This window comes from Triturus cristatus, chromosome 4_2 (genome assembly GCF_964204655.1).
Source record: "Triturus cristatus chromosome 4_2, aTriCri1.1, whole genome shotgun sequence".
Taxonomy (NCBI): Eukaryota; Metazoa; Chordata; class Amphibia; order Caudata; family Salamandridae; genus Triturus; species Triturus cristatus.
In genome coordinates, this window is record NC_140586.1 from 872,224,673 (window position 1) to 872,243,845 (window position 19,173).

Below are 19,173 nucleotides of genomic sequence, written 5' to 3' on the forward strand. Positions count from 1 at the left end.
TTGAATTGATAGTGTTGACCGTTCACTACAAACCTGAGATACTTTCTGTGAGCTGTGTGAACGGGAATGTGGAAATAGGCATCCTTGAGGTCTAGGGTGGCAAGGAAGTCGTTTTGGGAGAGCAGGGGAAGTACCTGCTGAAGTGTGACCATGTGGAAATGGTCTGAATGTATATAGTGATTTAGGGGTCTGAGGTCCAGGATGGGCCTTAGAGTGTCGTCCCTTTTTGGTATGAGGAAATATAGGGAGTAAACTCCCATATTTTGTTGTTGGGTAGGAACTGGCTCTATCGCACTCTTTTGTAGGAGGGAGATTACCTCCTGTTTGAGAAGGGACTAATGTTCCTGTGACATTGGGCGGTGTTTTGGTTGAATGTTTGGGGGGATTGATTTTAGTTCGAGGCAGTAGCCTGACTGAATTATTTGTGTCACCCATTTGTCTGAGGTGATAGTAGCCCAGACATGAAGGAAATTTTGTAGTCTGCCCCCGACTGGAGTGGGATGGTCTGGGGGGAGTGAAAGGAAGTCATTGGGTAGGAGTGGAGGCAGAGCGGGAGGTATTAGTTTAGCCTCCGCCTTTATTGTTGTTACCCCTGTAGCCACCTCTCTGGTAACCCCTAGTGAAGGTGGATTGTGTAGGGGCTTTATAGGAAGTAGAAGCGCCGGAGGAGTAGCCTCTAGATGTGCTTCGAAAGGAAGAACGGCGAAAGGAGCGCCTAGGAGGGTGTGACTGCAAGGCTCCAATAGATTTTGCCATATCGGTGTCTTTCTTCATTTTCTCAAGGGCTACGTCTACGTTTGGGCCAAAGAGATGTTCTTGGTCAAAGGGGCGGTTAAGGATGATAGCCTGTACCTTTGGTTTAAAACCGGAAATGCGCAGCCAGGCATGCCTACGGAGGAGGACGCTAGTGTTTATTGCCCTAGAGGCGGTGTCGGCAACATCGAGGGTGCAGCGTATGGAGGTGTTGGTGATGGTTTTTCCCTCTTGTATTAGCTCGTTGGCTCTATTCTTGTACTTGTCAGGGAGGTGCTGCATGATTGCTTCTAGCTCATCATAATGTGCCCTGTCGTATCAAGCTAAAATCGCTTGTGTGTTCGCAATGCGCTATATGTTGGCCGCCTGGGATGCTGTTCGCTTGCCAGAGGCATCTAGGAGTTTGGACTCTTTATCAGGTGGTGGTGCCTCGCCTGATGCCTGGGAATTTGCACGTTTCCTTGCAGTGGAGACTACGAGGAAGTCTAGTGGTGCGGGCCCTCTGATGTAGGTGGGATCTGTAGGGGCGGCCTTATATTTCTTTTCGATACGAGGGTTGATAACCCTGGCTCTGACCTGGTCTTTAAAGACCTCTTGTGCGTGTTTGATAACACCTTTAAGCATGGGCAGAATGGAAGTGGCCCTGTGGGTGGTATCAAAAGTGTCTAGGAGGAAGTCCTCCTCCACGGGTTACGTATGGAGATCAACTCCGTGGTAGTGTGCAGCCTTATGTAGCAGCTGGTTAAACCCCATAGTGTTTTCTGGGGGGGGGGGGGGGAGGGGGGGGGACAGTCTTGTAGGGTAAATGTCCTCCTGTGGGACGTTAGGGATGTCTGGGATGTTGTAGTCGTCCCATGGGTCTGGGGAGCCTGTAGGAGTGGGGTCTCCTGTGGGTTGATCATGGGGTCCCTCCCCTATGCCTTCATAGACATCGTCATCATCCTCATCTGGAGAGGGTGTGGGGGAATGATGAGGTAGGGGAGGCGGAGGAGGTGGAGGTGGAGGTGGAGTGGGTGAGGGTAGTCTCAGAGGGGAGGTACCACAGTCTCTTTTCTTTGGTGGTGGAGCCGGGGAAGGCTTGTCCAGCGGTCTCTTTTTGATGGTGATCATCAAATGTCCAGTTTTAGGGTCTTTAGTAAGAGTTTTTTGGAGTGGATCGGGCCAAAACAGTTCCTCTGTGAGCGGTCGATCCGTCGGCACCGAAGGGGTCGGAGCCGGTGGTTTTTTAGTCTTGGAATCATCAGTTCGTTGTTTTGAACTGTGTGGTTCAAACAAGTCCGGTTGTTTCCTCGGTTCCGAGATGGCTTTCGGCTTCGAGGTGTGCGTGTCGATGGCTTTGGCTTTTTTGCTCGGTTCCGAAGATGGTGTCGGTACCGAGGAGCTAGTGGGTGCCTTCGGCGCCGAGTGTTTCGGTGTGGAGCTCGGCGCGGAGGAAGCCATTTTCTTTTTTGGTGCGTAGTGTTTCTCGGCACTGACGGCAGGCTGGCTCAAGCCCGAGCTGCCAGAAGGCTTGATGGGCTTCTTAACCGGGCCCGAAAGCGAGGTATGTGAAGCAGCGTCTTTGGTCGTGCCTAGGTTCGAGGGCGAAGGCGTGACCGAAGCCTTTTTCGAAGCATTCAAGGGTGGGGATCGATAGTAGTACTCACGCCCCTCTGTGCCGGAGTGATGTCCTCGACATCTGAGTCGTCGGCTACGGAGGCGCTGACAAGGCCCTCTTCAGTGTGCTGTTCCACGGGAACATTGACGCCTTCTCCGAAGATGTCGTCGGGGATTGCAGTTGACGCGTGTGCCATGGTTCTCCTCGCTCTTCGGTCTCGAATAGTCTTTTTGGACCGGAAGGATTTGCACGCCGGACAGTCTCGAGCCTCGTGTTCTGGGGAGAGGCAGAGGTTGCACACCTCATGGAGATCGGTGTGGGGAAATTTGATCCACATCGAGGACACTTCTTAAATGGAGTCCTTTCCATGAGCCAGGACCGGAGCGGAGGTAGGCCCGAAGGCCTGCATTGACGCCTGGAATCGAAGTTTCTCGAAGAGTCGCGTGGAGTGGGAAGATCGCGATTGAGAACAATACCGCGGAAGGGAAGGATTGCGCGCTGATGAAAAGAACTGTGACTGGAAACGGTTCGGAACCGGAGCGCGAAGAACACATCCGAGCCCGATGGCAGAAAAAACAATCTGAGGATGGAGCCGAAGCCTATGCACAATATGATCCAAAGGAGGAGTCACATACCTCGTGACTTCCAAAGACTTTCCAAGAGAAAAACAACTGCAACATCCCGGCCCAACACCAGATGGCGATCTATGCACAGTGTGTAATCTGCAGCTCATATGCCTCAAACATACACTTTCTACTCAGCAAAAGTAAAAAACAGTCAATTTCAAAGCCAACAGCTCTAACTTTAAAAAATGCGAGACCTATTGCATTGCAAATGCTTGTTTGATCAATGAAGGGAGAGCTCTACGTTCAGGGCTGCAGTGTGTTCGACAGCCAGTGTCCCAGCGGTGAGAAGACAACATCCAAAGTCTGCACAGCTTGCTGTGGATATGCCTAGCAGCTTCCCTCCATGCTTAGACAGCGTAGGAGTGTGCTTGGCACTGCAGGAGGAGCTCAGCCATGGGGGCATGTCGAAGAACAGACTTACTAACAGGACTGAACCTCGCACTGCCCTGAACTATGAGGGGTTTCCTGCCATCCCAGGATAGTTTATGTGGCAAACTGCGTAAAGTGTCATCAACCTCAAGAAACAGCGTGCCTGTCTGGCATCACAGGCATCGCTGCAGTGTGACCTGAGAGAATTGTTCTGCCGCTGCCCTTGACGTGACGCGAGCCCTACGAAGTCAGACAACACTGCCATAGTGTAGGACGACCATCGGCCTGGAGGACATGACTGACGAAGATGGGTGACGACTGCAGAGGCATGCCCTCCTATCCTGCATGCCATGTCAAAATCTGAGAGGCAGGGCCACTGCCCTCAATCCCATACCCGCCGGCTGAGGCTCTGAGTGTGTGACCACAAAGGGAGCGTCACCAACTCTTGCCCAGTATGCAGCCAACCAAGATAACACAAAGCCTGAATGTATAAACTGAAAGGCTGACTTGGACTAAGAGTAGTTGATCACACAGTAAGTACAACTGTGAGCTCACGTTTGTGCCCGATCCCCACCTATGATCTTTTTCATTTCTTTTAGAAGTCTGTCGTCGGGTGAGATTCCTGTAGAGCTTTCCTAGAGCCCAATAGTAGAACTATGTAGAGCCCTGTAGCTGAGCCCCTGTTAAAGTGTGCAGCATTTCAGATTAGAGTACACTGGAGAATAAAAAAAAATTCTTTGAGTTCAGAGTCTTAATGCACCCACATTATCTTCCTGAGAGGACTTTTATTACTCGCCTCATTACTGGAGTCAAGTGTGGAAGGACTGTACGTGGTGCAGTGTGCAAAGTCATAGGACGGACCACAGAACACAATAGGCAAATTACCCTAAACCCCACGGTTGTAGTCCAGCAGTCCCTAATTGCCCTGTGGCCTCCTGATCATGTTTTGACAAAGGCTGTGCTCCAGTTTTTAAAGGTTTTTTGGAGAGAGTAGACCCCACACACCCATGATGAGTGTCAGGCTTGCTTGGCACACAATGAAGGAAGTGAACTGCATAATGACTGCCCATTCTAAACGAGTGTCCTTTTAGCATGTTTCGGTAGAAATCATGTTATGAAATACATTTAGTGGTCCCATTGTTACATAAATTTTCTGGAGAGGAAAATACAACAATTCCCCTCCTCCAGACAAGAAAGAAGCAAAAAGGATTGGCCTCTTTGCTCGCTTGGTGTGTGCAAATGGTACTACATATTTACGCCATACTACTGTTAGACTTTTTTCAGCTACCTCTGTTTACTGCCCTGCTTTACGTCTACTCAATGGCCATGCTCGACACACTTGGAGAGGCACACTTCATGAGAAACAGTTTTTCAGTAAGAGGTAAAATATTAAAGACAAGACTGTGACAATCCTTAATGGGGGCTTCAAGCACTGAGCAGAGGAGAACATATACATTCAAAATAATGCTCACATTTGGGGGATCTTCAATATGAATTAACCAGGGTCATTAGCTTCCTATCGCAGTACCCACCATACTGACTCCTCTCCCCCTAATCTTCTGGCATTATGCAAGGAAGAGACAAACACATACTAACATAAATGGAGCAATCTCTACTATCTGTTCCCAAGGTGTGTCAGCCCAAGCTGCTTAACTGTGTAGGTGTGACATCCTTTCAGCCAGAAGGAGCTAGTACCTTATACACAGAAGGACAACTTGCACATAAGTTTGGGGATAACTGCTTACAAGGATGGATGAAATCAGCTGAGCAAATAATAAGTGTTCTTTCTTCTTACCAACACTACATTTCCCACCTACACTATTTAAAATGCAGTTAGTATGAATATACCAACAAAAAATAATTTTCACTGCTTTTACTGTACATGCCATTTCCCTTCAACACACTTTTACAATCAGAATGAATGCAAGAAACAGAAATGAACAGTTATTCCTTTCTTGTTTTCAGCAAGCTGAGGAAAGTGCTAGGTCTTAAAAGCTGCCAACCTAACATATGAGCTAGAAGATAATTGTTGGACCTGGCCCTTTTGGCAGGATCACCCCTAAACCTTTTGCATTTATCCTGGCCTTTTTCCCTATGTAGTGTTAGTAGTTTTAGGCCTCTAGGCACTTTAGCACTGTGTCCCAGTGTAAAGTGCATGTGCTCTGTGTTACATTTAGTGAGACTGGCCTGCCCTCCCATAGGAATGCATGGGAGATATGTGTGTCCATGGTAGTTCCTGATGTGAGAGGAGTGCAGGGGCGCGCAATAGTGTGCGCAGATTTATTGTGACTGGTGGAGAAGTGCCACTTCTAGAAGTTGGCATGTCTGTGTACTGTGTGATGTGAATTGCTTGTCTGGCTTGTGATTGACAGGAGCTGGGAGGGCTGGGGAATCCCAGGAGCCAGGGTGAGTCTGCCCGGTGGTGAATGGAGAGATCTGCATGTAGATGGGAGGGAGGAGTTGCACCTAGGACCTGAATGGGGTTGGGCCTTCCCTTCACAATGTTGGCTCCACCTCCTGTGGTGCGTCTGATGTCCCTGGCCTGTCCTGTGACTAAAGAGGGGAGCTGAGCAAAACAAAGTGCTCCTGAACCAGTTGTATCTGGTTCTCCCCTTGCCCTACAGTTGCAGAACAAAGGAAAATGCTGTATAAAAGAAGGGGCTGTGACCCCATGAAAATGTTCTTGACTTGTTACTACCAGGGGCGTGCTGCTGCTGGGGCCCAGGGGAAGGCTTGCCTCCCTGGGCCCTGCCCTGCCCAACCCCTGGAAGCCTGGAGGACTTCTTACTGGGACCCTTCTGCTTTGCCTTTTTATTTCCAGGACCCTACAAAGATTTTGTCTACACTTTGGCGCCCTGGGACTTATTCATCCCCAGGACCTTGAGAAGCATTCCTTGGTGGCCTGTGAGCACTGTGCTTATTCTTTTATTCTACCCCAAGGAGGAAAAGAATGCGTGGCCTGTGGCAGCGCCGAGCTGCCCTTGAGGGAGAGGGAATCCCCAGTGTAGGGATTCCCCCAGTTATGCTTTAATGGCAGGTGCCCACCCCGCTGCATATTTTAATTCAGGAGGGAGCCTACCCCTCATTGCCCGCTTCACCTTTATTTTTAACCACGGGTGCCCACACAGCATTTCACCGCTGCTACCCGAGCGAGTAATGGCCGCCGACCCGGAAGCCATGCAAAGTTCGCCTGCTTCTTGGCGGGGCCGGTGGCAGGAGCGGAAGACGTGCAGGCGGAAGGGAGGGCGGGAGCCTACCCCTCCTCCCACTGCATCGCGGCAAAGTCTCGGGTCCCCGGAGGGGGCCCGGGTGAAGAGAGGCGGCCGGAGCAGGCGCGAACCCAGAGATAGTCCATGCGGGGCTCCCGTGTGGAAATGAGAGCCCCGCACCACGAGGAAGGAGACCGGAAGAGTCCAGCCTCCAGTCCAGCCTCCAGGGAGAGCCGGTGAGTGGGGCTCCGTGGTGTTGCTTGGTTTCTGTGCCGATGCAAGGTACAGAGTCAGAGCGGCCTCGTCTGACAGCGGGCCGTTCCAGCAGTTGGGAGACATGTTCAATTGGTGAAAAAGAGTCCCAGTGGGCCCCTGAGTCATAGGGGCAAATCGAGGCGCATTGTCGGCGCATGGGCGGTCCCGCAAGAGAGCGGGCCGCCCCAACGACAGGGGACATGTTTATTTTCAAGAGCCTAGAGGGCTCCAATGTGTGCCTGATTTGTTCCTAGAGCCTAGGTGGCTCCAACGCTTGGCATATTTATTTTTAGAGTCTAGGTGGCTCCAACGATGGCCATCATTATTTTTAGGAAGGCTCAGAGGGGCCCATGCTTTTATTTTCTGGGCACATTATTTACTTTCAGAGCCCCGTGTGGCTCCAACGCCTGGCATACTTGTTCCAAGGGCCATTGCGAGCCCAAGCCCCAGTTGACTGTTTTCCAGCTGCCCAGCAAGTAGTGGGCAGCTGCACCGTTTAGGTTTGCGCAGTGGCGCAATTGACTTTTGCTGCATTGGCAGCGCGCCCTGACTTTCGGGACACAGGGCATTTGAGCCCCTTCTTTGCGATGGCCGGTTGGCCAGGGGAGCTGTTGGGATTGTTAGATTTATAGGGCGCCAGGCCCTACTGTGATTTTGGGTGCTAGGAAATGTGATTTCTGTAGAATGATTTACGCACCTGTGTTGATGCCTCTAAATGTGTTTTATGATCATGAGGTTGGTTCGCACATTATGGTTTATGCTAGTGAGAGTTATTCCCTAATGTAGTTATACTTAGGAGGTTAGGGTCCAATGCGTTTAGACTGGTGAGATGATGGCCTCATGTGTTTATGATGGTGAGGTTGGCGCAGAATGTAATGTGCGCCTGGTGTGATGCTGTGCATAATGTAGTTTATGTTACAGGCCGATGCGAAGTACAATGATTACCAGTAGTCACTGGGGGTGTTCTAGGTTTATGATAAATTCTACATTTACTTAGTTCACTTTGTGATGGTACTGACAGTGGTCCAGTGGGCCCTGTCAGGTGTAAATAATCCCTTGTAAATATGACCTAGTACCAGGTGGCACCCTGTATAATATGTGCTTACTATTCTCATGTGTTATGATAATACAAAGGCTATTTTTATATATCACCTTGTGTGGAGTTTCCTTTGTGGTGGGCCTGGGATGTTGTTGCTGTGTGTGTGCGCAAATGCTTTACACATTGCCTCCGGGATAAGCCTGACTGCTCGTGCCAAGCTACCAAGTGGGTGAGCAGGGGTTATCTTTGGCGTGTAACTTCCTTGCCCTGACTAGAGTAGTGGTTTCTGCCTGGCTTTGGCGCACGCCTTAGCCAGCCAGAAATCCCATTTCCAACAATAATGTAAGAATCTTTACAAAGCATTCCCCCTTGTTTAAAATAAAAGTCTCTCTCTAAATCAATTTGAAACACATTTTTGGTGGAAAAAATCCATATGCTATAACAAGCTTTTAAAATGATGATTTCATGTCTTCTTAACTTGCTTAAATGCCTTCTTTCAATTAGTACTAGTGTTTGTGCAGGAGGTACATAGGTCCTCTCACATACAGGGAAAATGATTACTGGAAGAGGTATTACGGGGCTGTGGACCATAAACATCATTTACCTCCAATGGCATAGATGAGTCCTTCCAACGAAGTCACACCCAGCCCACTGCGGGCCTGGTGGAGAGAAGATACAGTGGTCCAGTACTGGCTGAAGGTGTCAAAGCGCTCTACACAGCTCAGCGCACGGCTGTCACTCCAACGCCCGCCCTGCAGCCTAGTGTATCCACCTATAGAACAGAGAAAGAGAAAAACAACAGGAGTTATTATCAGTGACAACCCAAAACTGATCAGGATGCAATGTGCCACCATGAGAACATAAACTACTTCTCATTCTACAAACTCACAAAAAAATTAACTTGCTCCCAAAGCCCATAAAGACCAATTGAATCAATGCGAATGTAGATTTCTTCTAGTTCCTGAAACCGGCAAGAACATTAGGTTCTCAGAGCCCCAGCTTTAACTACGAAAGGGAATGTTAACCAAATGTCATCTGGAATGTTCAAAATGACTCAGTTTCTTTCTAATTCCCTTGGGAACAACTCAAACAATCAATCAATCGGCATTTGTACTTTCACCCCTGGAGGTATCTGGGCACTGGGTTGCGAGGTCTTAGTCGTGCCAGCTCCCTCTACGACAGATCTTCTGGAAACGGCAGGATGAGGGAGAAAATGAGCATAAAAGTCTAAACAGAGGTCAGAAAAATGAATAATCTTAAAAACACTTAGACCCACTTGATGTCATCAGTGATGCCGTTTGAGTTATCATCAGTTATGCAATTTGAGATGTCATCAGTGATGTCACTGACCATGTCATGAGTGATGCAATATGTGAGGTCATAAGCAGTGCTTTGTGGGGTTCTAAGTTATAGCTAGCTCGGGGAACTATAACTGCTGAATTTCAATGGGTTTGTAAGAGTAAAATCTGAGACTAACTATAACATTCCTGTAACCTTGGGGTTTTTCAATTGAATTGCTAAGGTTTTTTAAACTATATTTCCTTATTATAACCTCCCTGTAACCTTCGTTTTTTAAAGTGAATTTCTATGTTTTTTTTAATAACTAGGCGCCTTTTCAGAGTGGTGGAGAAAGGGGGAGGGGTCTCCCACGAGCTCTCAGCAATCCTGCTGTGTGGAACTTACTTGAGGTAACAGGAGGGGTTGTTGGCCCCCCAAGGACTCTCAGCATCTAATGGGACTTCATCCCCCAACCAGTAGTGCGCCAGGAGGCGCTTTTGCAGAGTGGTGAAGAAAGGGGGAGGGCCTCCCACAAGCTCTCAGCAATCCCACAGTGTGGGACTTACAGGAGGCAAGGACCATCAGCATCTAAGGGGACTAAACAATAGTGAGCCAGGAGGCGCGTTTGCATAGTGGCGAAGCACAGGGGTGGGCCTTGGATCACCTCTCTGCTATTCCGCTGTGTGAGAATTACTGGAGGTAGCAGGAGGTGTTGTCGGCCCCCAAGGACCCTCACCAGCCAAGGGGATGTCCTCCCCCAACACCCCCAACAACTTGTGTGCCAGGAGGATCCTTTGCAGAGTGGTTGAAAAAGGGAGCGGGCCTCTGGCATATTTCCCCAGGACCAAACCTTTTTTTTTTTAAATGTCATTAAGGGAGGGAAGCCACATGGCCCCCTTCCCCAGGCCGATTTCGGCCCCAGGGATCCCATCCCCCGTGGCCCAGCCTTTTCATAAATAAAATAAAATAAATGATAATAGAGGAGGGAGACCATGCAGACCCGCCTATGCAGGCCGATTTAGACGCCGGGGACCCCATCCCTCAGGCCCAGCCCCCGTGCCGATTTTGGCCCTGGGGACCCATACCCCGGGGACAAGCCATTTACAAATGGGGGAGGGGGCCAGCACTGCTCTCCCCTTCCCTGCTCCAGTCTGCTGGAAGCGGAGCGTTTGCTGTGGCTTGGCTGGTGCAGTTAAAGCTCCCGTCAAACCGCAGCAAACAGCTATGTCTCAGGGGTAGGCCCCCCGGGACATGGGAGGAGCTGGCTGGGGAGGGGGGGGAGGCGGGGGGGGGGGGGCGTTTGGAGGGTTAGGTGGAGGTACCCAGGGCGATCTTTGGCCCGTTTTTAGGTCTCGCTGAGCCCAGCGCATGCGCTGGCTCGGAGAGACATTTTGTATGTCGGATTTTTAAAGTGCTGCCTGTGGCCTAAAGCTTGATGGAGCTTCTTTCTTTCACCCTTTATCAGAGTTATTTCAGATGGAATGACACCTATTATTTGCAGTTAACTGGTACATCAATGGGCAATTGTGCCGCACCGACCTATGCCAACCTGTTCATGCACGCATTCGAAAGCAAATTCATTTTAAGTTTGGACACTTGGAAAAAACATGCACGTCTTTTTTTGCGTTATATAGATGACATTTTCGTTTTATGGTTTGGCACTCTGGACTCTCTCCAGACAGCTTTGGACAATCTGAACCTGATTAACGATCGCATTCAATTCACCTTCAACATTCACGACACCTCCATCACCTATCTGGACGTTCTGTTGAAAATTTGGAACAAAAAAATCACTACATCCATATTCAGGAAATCAACTGATCGTAATAACCTCCTACATTACACAAGTTTCCACCAACCATCATTGAAGAACCACTTACCTTTTTCACAACTGCTCAGGGTAAAAAGAATAGTGTCAGATCTCTCTGAGTTGCAAACACAAACACAGTCAATGATAGAACGATTTGTCACCCGTGGCTATCCTCAAGCAACTCTGCAAAGTGCTGCCATTAAAGTGGCCAACGCATCCCGTGAAACTTTGTTGCAACCTACTACACGCAAAGAACGACATCGCATGGTGGTGGTCTCCCGTTTCTCAACCATGAGTCACAAATTCAAGCAATCTATCAAAAGACACTGGCCAGTTCTGGCCCTTGAAACCGATTTCAATGGCATCTTCAGCGATCCACCAATGTTCGCACATTCCAGGAGCAAAAACATACAGGAACTGATTCGACCTAAAACTGAGATTCCGCATCACGACATTCCGCGGGACAGTCCCCTGCCTCAACTGCAGCAACTGTAACAACATCATTAAGGGCCATAAGATTGCACACCCCATGAGGGGTACTCCGATCAAACTTCATGTGAATGCTACCTGCGACACCACCAACGTAATATACTTACTAAAATGCCCGTGTGGCCTGGTATATGTGGGCAAAACCGAAAGAAAGATCAAAACCCGCATCCATGAACATAAGAGTAACATTCGTACCAGCAACCCCAGATCCACCATAGCGGTGCATTTTTTAGAAAACCAGCACAACATTGCCCAACTCAAATTTTTGATTTTAGAGACTGTGACAAAAAGAGAAGGCAGAGACAACAACACCTTTTTGTTACAGCGCGAGAATCACTGGATTTACAAGCTGGAGTCCATGAAGCCGAAGGGTCTCAATGACCGCTTGGAATTTGCGTGTTATCTTTGATTTACAACAGCATCATGTTTTCATCATGTTTGTCATTCAATGTTTTGCGTACCAGATGTACTTTAGGTTTTTTTCCCATAAGCACACACCGTTTCACCAGGAGTAGCCTGTGTTATTTTTCCGTTACAAGATGGCGCCCATTTTTGAGCACGCAACCTAAAACACAACCCCGTGACCGTACCACTGTTTATGTCACTTCCAGTGTTCCGTTTTTAAGAGCACGCCCCATAATGCACCAGCAAACCCGACGCGAGACTGACCGGCACATTTGAACACATCAGGTATGGAGCTTCGCTTCAACCGTGAGCCTCTCGTTTACTTTTGCGCACCTTTTCTAAACCCGTGCACTTCGTCCCCTCAATTAGAACTTGAACTCCCATTTGCACCTTTTTTTTTTTTTTTTTTGAATGCTGGTATCGAGCGTTTATTCGTCACACGCCACACTGATGTTTTGTTTAAGTTTGGGCACGATTGACACACTTTCCGTTTCCTTTCTTTAACCAACCACGGCACACGTTCAGGGATATATTTCCCTCCTTTTTCAGACATTGTTGTCAACACTGTTTTTCGTTACCCTCTGACACGATTCACCGTTTAAATCGTTGATGATACACATAAACATGGATGCTACGCGTTTTTTTAGCGCACACTAACCTTCGTTAGGCGATGTCCTATCCTCTTTTGTTGACGTGGCTGATTCCTCATTTCTTATAACCTATTGATATGCATATATCTTTTTGTTACATAGATTCCCCTGATGAAGGGCCAGAGGGGCCCGAAATGCATTGGGACTGAACTTAACACTCAAGTCAACATTCTGATACAGCGATGTTATCCCTTGCAATGATTGCCAGTACATGATTATATGAATCAACTTGAAGTCTCATGAATTAAAATTTGAAACCACAGACAAATCTCTACGTCTCATCAATCTTCAACAAACGTTTCATTCGCGTTTAGCGAAATATCTCACGGCGCGCCCAGAGGGACGTTGACTGTTGTCAGCCAACGCATGGGACTTTCCTAAAGCTTGAGTGCACATGAGCGTGCACATGTGCAGCCGCCAATCACTGCTGCGCGTGCACCACTTGCGTGCTTGCCACACAGCGCGTCCCATACTCGCGATCGCTTTCGCTTTGATCGTGATCGCTATTACTTTTGCTTTATGGCCGCGCGGCCGTTACTTTTACAGCCGCGCGGCCAATGCTTGTTCTATCTGTGCCTCTCATATTTTTCTTTCCTCTTCTGTCACAATCTGAGCTTTACCTATGATTCAACAGTCACCTCTTTGCACATTTCCATTTTTTCTAGCTCCAGTCGCTTGCAGCTATACAACCTTTGTAAGATTCAATCACGCCTGACTCTCCAATCATCTAAAGCATTCATTTTATCTCGCACTGACTATTGTTTTACCCTGCTAATTGCTCCTCCCTTCTTATTCAGTCACTCCTCTTAAATCGATCTTTAACCCCACTTGCTTTTCTTTAAACCATCCCCCACTCCAAGACTCTCCCTTTCCTATCTCACGTCCCTGGCTACCTTTCTAATTTCATCTTCAACTGTGTTTCTTATGCATGGTCTTTATATTTGTTCAAGGCTTGGCACCCCCTTACCTTAATTTTCTTCTTTAACCCTGTAACCCTCCTCATTGCCTTTGTTCTACCTCTCAGTTTAGACTGGTCTCCATCGTCCTCTCCATGGCCCCTTCACAGCGTAAATTGTTTACGACCCCTATGCTGCGGAACTCTGTCTGCATGCCCCTCCACTTCCTTGCATATTTCTCAGGAATCTCAGAAATCCCATCTCCTGTGTGTGGCTTTCCCTGAAACTTTCTAATTTGCTTTTCGAGCATAGCTCAGTTGCAGTCTTTGTACACTTGTATTATGTTATTTATTTTGTACCGTTTCAATGTTTGCTGATTGTTTCTAACATACCACATTTAGGCGCAGATGCTCTATACATAAAATAAAACGAAGCAAAGTGAGTATAGTAATGAATAGATATATATTTTTAAAACTTCAATTAAAGTAGAATTGTTTATTTTTTATATTTTTGGTGTTCATCATGCGCTAAAGTGTAGGCTTGCAGACTCTCATTGTAGATGTACAAGTCTTGTTCAGTCTCTGCAGTATATTTTCAGAAACCAAACAAAAGGAATTGGAAACTATTGAACTGGTAAAGCAGCTGTTAAGAAGCCATGTAATCCTAACTCCTCCCAATGCATTGCTGACAGCATTCTGCATAGAACTACACTGCATCTTGAATGCCATGAATTACTTTACACATCACACCGCATACGACAGCATAGGAATGACAAGTTTAACAGACAAAGAATTCAGGACAAATGATTAGCAATGGCCACATAATTCTGTGAGTGCCATGGTTCTAAGTAGAATGAATGCGTCTGGTGAGGTGCATTCCACAGGAGTAGTGTGAAATGTAGAATGGTATGGCATTCCTTATTTAGCTAGCCATTCACTACATGTACATCTTTGAACCCAATGAAAGCATGGGTAAAACAAACATACAATCAGTGTAAGAGTTGTTTTCTTCTTAGCTTCTACAGAATGTTTACTTTCTATATATATGTCTAATGTTGTTTGGTGTGTAGGATTCAACCAGGTAAGAGACAACTGGGATGTATTTTGCAAAATTTCGAAGAATTTAGCTGTAAAACTCAAGTTTCTAGACTATACTCGGGAAAAAGATGGACTCTTGCATACCTAGTCCCACTGGTCAGCTCCGCCCTTCCAATGTATGGGGTATGGATGGTCCCTGTAAATAGCTACTGCATGACAACTTCTTTAGAAAGTATGATTTGATGATAATCGTTTGCCTCTCATCCGACCTCCTTGCTTCAGCCACCTCGGATGCCATGCAGCTTGACGTTTACGATGGACCAGGGACTAAGAGATCCCACAATCACACACTGAATGGTTTCCAAAGGTCCATGGCACAGATCGTTGTACATCCAGCCTAGAACTCGAAGACCTTTAACACAATCAATCACCAGTGGCTGCCTCAGGAAGCATATGACCTGGCAGGAATCGGATGACCACTTTGCAGTGAACCTACTTGTTCAGGAGAGGACTTGAGGGTGTCTTGGGTTCCTATGAGTATCCCAGGGCTCACTTCCCTCCACCACTACTGTTATGCCACACTGGTTGATGGTGTTTTTCTAGCATCACTGTTATAGTAATAACTTACAGGGTGTGGGACCTTCTTCCCTCACAGCCTGTTTGACGAAGGATGTTACTTGATTGGGCAGAAGGGGGTGAACTGTAATCCCAAAGAGACAGAAATGAAGGGTGTAGGGTGTGAGGGCAGTTACAGAGAGCTCAAACTCTGACTATAGGGAGATGGCCTGCTGCTGTTCCAAGTTGTGCACCTAGGACTACTTTGGGACCAAATCCTTAACACATAACTGGAGTTCGTTGCTCTGGACAAGTTGTGTTTTTTCAAAGTACATTGTGTGGGCTGCACTTTCTTTGGTCAGTGAGCTAAAAATATTTAGACCATGATCTATGCTTCGGTAGCAACCTATGTGTGCCAAATGAATAGGATGTTACTGAAAAAGTGTCTGTGTGGGCAGGGACAGCCAAATCAAATGCTGGGACAAGAGTATCACTTTCAGCTGATGAGCAACGTCCAGTGAATTTCCGCACTCGCTTTAAGTCTGTCAGTCCAGCCAATAACGCTTTTGGGGACTCAGGGCTAGCCGTGCGAACAATACCAATATCGATTACCAAATAGTGAGATTTTGCGAATCTCTATTTGGTAATCACTATCACTAGTGTACAAAGGGATTATTTAGCCCCCATTCCTTAAATGGCAATTCGTAGTGGGTCACAATTAGACCAACCTCATGAATATTAATGAAGTAAGTCACAATTTGTGATCCACTACGATTCGCTCCCATCACAGTGATGCTAGTCTGCTAGGGTAGGCAACCACCAGGTCTGTAATTGCTTTTTAAACAAGCATTGGCATAGCCAATAGGTCTCGCTTTTGGGACGTTAGAAGTATTTAGTTATGCAACTGTTGCATGGCTAAACACTTATAAGGTCCCAAAGGCGAGATCTATTGGCTATGCCAATGCTTGTTCTTTAGTAGGGCCTGGCCCAGGGAGATGGCAGGCCCCGGAGCAGAGAACAGCCCCTCCCACTTTTAAAGTTACTTTGGCCCCGGGGAGGTGGTGTCCCCGGGGCTCGGGAGAACCGCGCGTCCCCATTACATTTAATTTAGCCTTACGAAGGTGGTGGTCCCCCGGGCCCGGGGGCCCGCGCGACCCCCTCCCTCCCCCCATTACATTTAATTTAGCCCCAGGGAGGTGGTGGTCCCCAGGGTATTTATTAGCCGCAGGAGGGCCCGCGCACCCCCTCCTTTAAGTCCTGTCATGTACCAGAGTTAGGCCCCCCTAGGAATTAGTGAAACTTTTACATGCACATGGTCCTTTTCCTAAAGTTCCCTTGTTTTAGTCACATCAACCTTTGGCACACATTTGTGGTCATAACTCTTGGACTAGTTTTATGAAAACATTGGCCTTGCTGACACAAACGACTTCGTGAGCACACTATCACACTGCCTTGATATTAGGGACAGGGCCCTCGCGTGCATGAGACGAATGGGTTTATTATGTCCATGTTGCGACACAGCAATCTGTGAAATACAAACAATGGCAGGCCAATCACAATCTCAGCCTAAGGAAAGGATACCATTTTCTATATATAACGTTTTGTTTCCTGACGTAATCAGAGCAGACACTTTGGTGCCTTCGAGGGGTTCGGGCATGCTGAAGCTTTAGCCCAACAGCTGACCGACATCTCTGTGAGGGGTGTCCAGTTTGTGACCAAGACGGGGTCTTACACTCTTACCCATCAGGTAACATGGGATTAGATCATCCAGGAGCGGGCTTCTTGGCAAAACATACATCTGCAACTTAGACTCGTAGGTTAGGGTTTCTATTGTAGGAGTGCTGTAGAAAATGGCTCTATATAGACTACACCAAAATGAGGGATAGTGTGTATAGAGTCCAGGTGACCCCAGAGGTAGGCAGAGGTTAAAGTTAGATAGAACATTACTCTCTATTTGTGGTAGAGTGATCGAGCAGTAAGGCAGTATCAGAGGACAGTGTTAAGCATTTGATGTACACACTCAGTCAGCAAATGAATTCACACACTCAAGAACTGAACTCTAGGCCAATTGTTTTTGTATTAAAAATATACTGTTTTAGTTTTAGAACCAAGCAAGCCTGGCACAGGTAAGCATTAAATACTTTACAGTAATAAGTTACTGAATGTAGAACAGAAAATGCAATATATAAATATATATATAATATATAATATAAATTGTACTTGGTTTGATTTACAGGGGATGCAGTAGGTTGCAACACTTAGTAAATACAGTACATTAAAATGAATAGGCTTTTTCAGTAATTAACAGGTAAGTTACTTTTTACGTGACTTTTCTAACTCAGGGCTGGATACCTAGATTCAGCACTGGGACATTTCCTGTAAATAGGTAAGTAAATAAGTTTTGGTTATTTCTGCGATTTTGAAAGAATATTTTTAGGATTAGAAAACTCCACAGAAACTTTTTGGAAGGAAATTGTCAATGTTATCCTATGGAAGAAAAACAGGTTATCGGTTCACAGGTAAGTAATCGACTGTGGGAGTTAAGGTTCTGGGGTTAGACTCCGGGGTCCCCCAGGGTCAGTGATGCACTGTTGTTGCACCCTCAGCGGCACTAGTGCAGCCGGGTTCAGAGTGTTGAAGCCCAATGCTATCCAATGGAGGATAAGGGAGCCTCCGGTTGGTGGCTGCTGGCAAGCAGGCCACTGGGTTGTGGGAGCAAAGCTCCTAGGGTGTAGGTCAGGGCAAATGGGGAAACAAAGTAGCACAAAAGGTACACTCTCAGCGGCACTGGGGCGGACAGGTGCAGAGTGCTGTTTCGATGTCAGGGGCCCTGTTGTTTTCTATGGAGAACCTCCGTTTGCAAAAGCACTGCAGGCAGGGAGACAAAGGACTTCTGGGTGCGACCACCACTTCGAGAGGTAAGTTGGGAAGTTAAGGGTTGGTTAGGCACCGTTGGTTTGGGCACACAAGGCCGTGGGGCGTCGGGTGCAAGGGTGCCTTTTGGGGTCGGATCTTCTTACCAGCTACTGGTCGTCATTAGGGGGGCCTTCTGGATTTGGACTGCAGGTGTCGGCTCTAGGCTTGAGGCAGGTCAAGGGTCGCCAGATCTTGGGTCAGGATCGCCGGGGTGACCTCCTCGTGGTGTTTTTCCTCTAGAGCTTGGGCCAGGTTCGGCGGGTGCAGAGTGGACTGGATTCGCGGTCTCGGGTTGCTGCCAGAGGTTGCAGTTTGAACAAATCCGGTGTTCACGGGAGAAGCAGTCTTTGGAAGTGAAGGCAGGCAGGTCCTCCGGGGTTCTTGAGGTTGCTGGCTGCAGGACACACCGGGATTTCGCAGGAACAAGTATGAGGGGAGACAGGCCGGTAGGGCTGACGCCAAGTCAGTGGGCGTCTTCCTCTTGTCTTCCTCGTCTTCCTCTTGTTCGCTGGCTGCATGGCTGTTCAGGCCTTCTGGTCTTCTTGTCGTTTCTGGATCGGAGGCAGCAAGGTTCAGGGTCCCCCCCTAAATACTAGATTTAGGGGCGTTACAGGTAGGTAAGGGCAAGGACCAATGGGTCCCTTCCTTGAGGTGGGTACACCTCCTATCGTGCCACCCTCACGTGGGAGGGGGGCAGGAGCCTGTCCCTGGTTGGTTGGGTCCCCCCATCCTCAAGATGGCGGGGATGCAGTTGTGTTTCACCTCGCCGCCCCCACCTGAGGGGTGGAGCTGGCAGAGGTGGGCACACCTCTTTCCCTCACTTGTTTTTCCCGCTGGCTCTCCCTCACATTTTTTTCTTCATTTAATAGTTTTTTTATTGAGTGAGAAGACAAAGCTTCTCAAGAGAACGCACACAATTTTTGTTTTTAAACGTTTTTCCCCCTGTGACAATGCAATCCCCCACCCCAACCACCAATCAAAAACACATTGCCTGATGAGTTTTTCAAACCTACGCTCTATGACAACTTTGTCCAAAATCTCTCTTTTTTGATTTGGTAATTCCTTAATAAAATCTCTTTCTGTCCACAGTTCAAATATTCTTAATACATTTTTATGACAGCCTTTTCAGCATTTTCCCACATTGTCTAAAAAGATGCATATCTAATCAGGTAAAAATCAAAAGAAGGGATAGCACTACATAAAACTCCATTGTCTAGCATCCTATACTATCCTTCTTCTTACTCTACAGTGCGGATTCTTACAATTCATCTTAATGAATTCAATTTATT

The 19,173-nt window shown here is 47.6% G+C and overlaps 1 protein-coding gene across 2 annotated transcripts in view; it reads right to left on the bottom strand.

Annotated features, from left to right (window-relative positions):
• IPP (intracisternal A particle-promoted polypeptide) overlaps positions 1-19,173 on the bottom strand; it is a 149,952-nt gene that overhangs the window by 25,880 nt on the left and 104,899 nt on the right. For both annotated transcript variants that reach the window (XM_085602878.1, XM_085602877.1), the window contains exon 5: positions 8,453-8,620. In XM_085602878.1, coding sequence (XP_085459004.1) covers positions 8,453-8,620 — 168 coding nt within the window. The remainder of the gene's footprint in view (positions 1-8,452; positions 8,621-19,173) is intronic.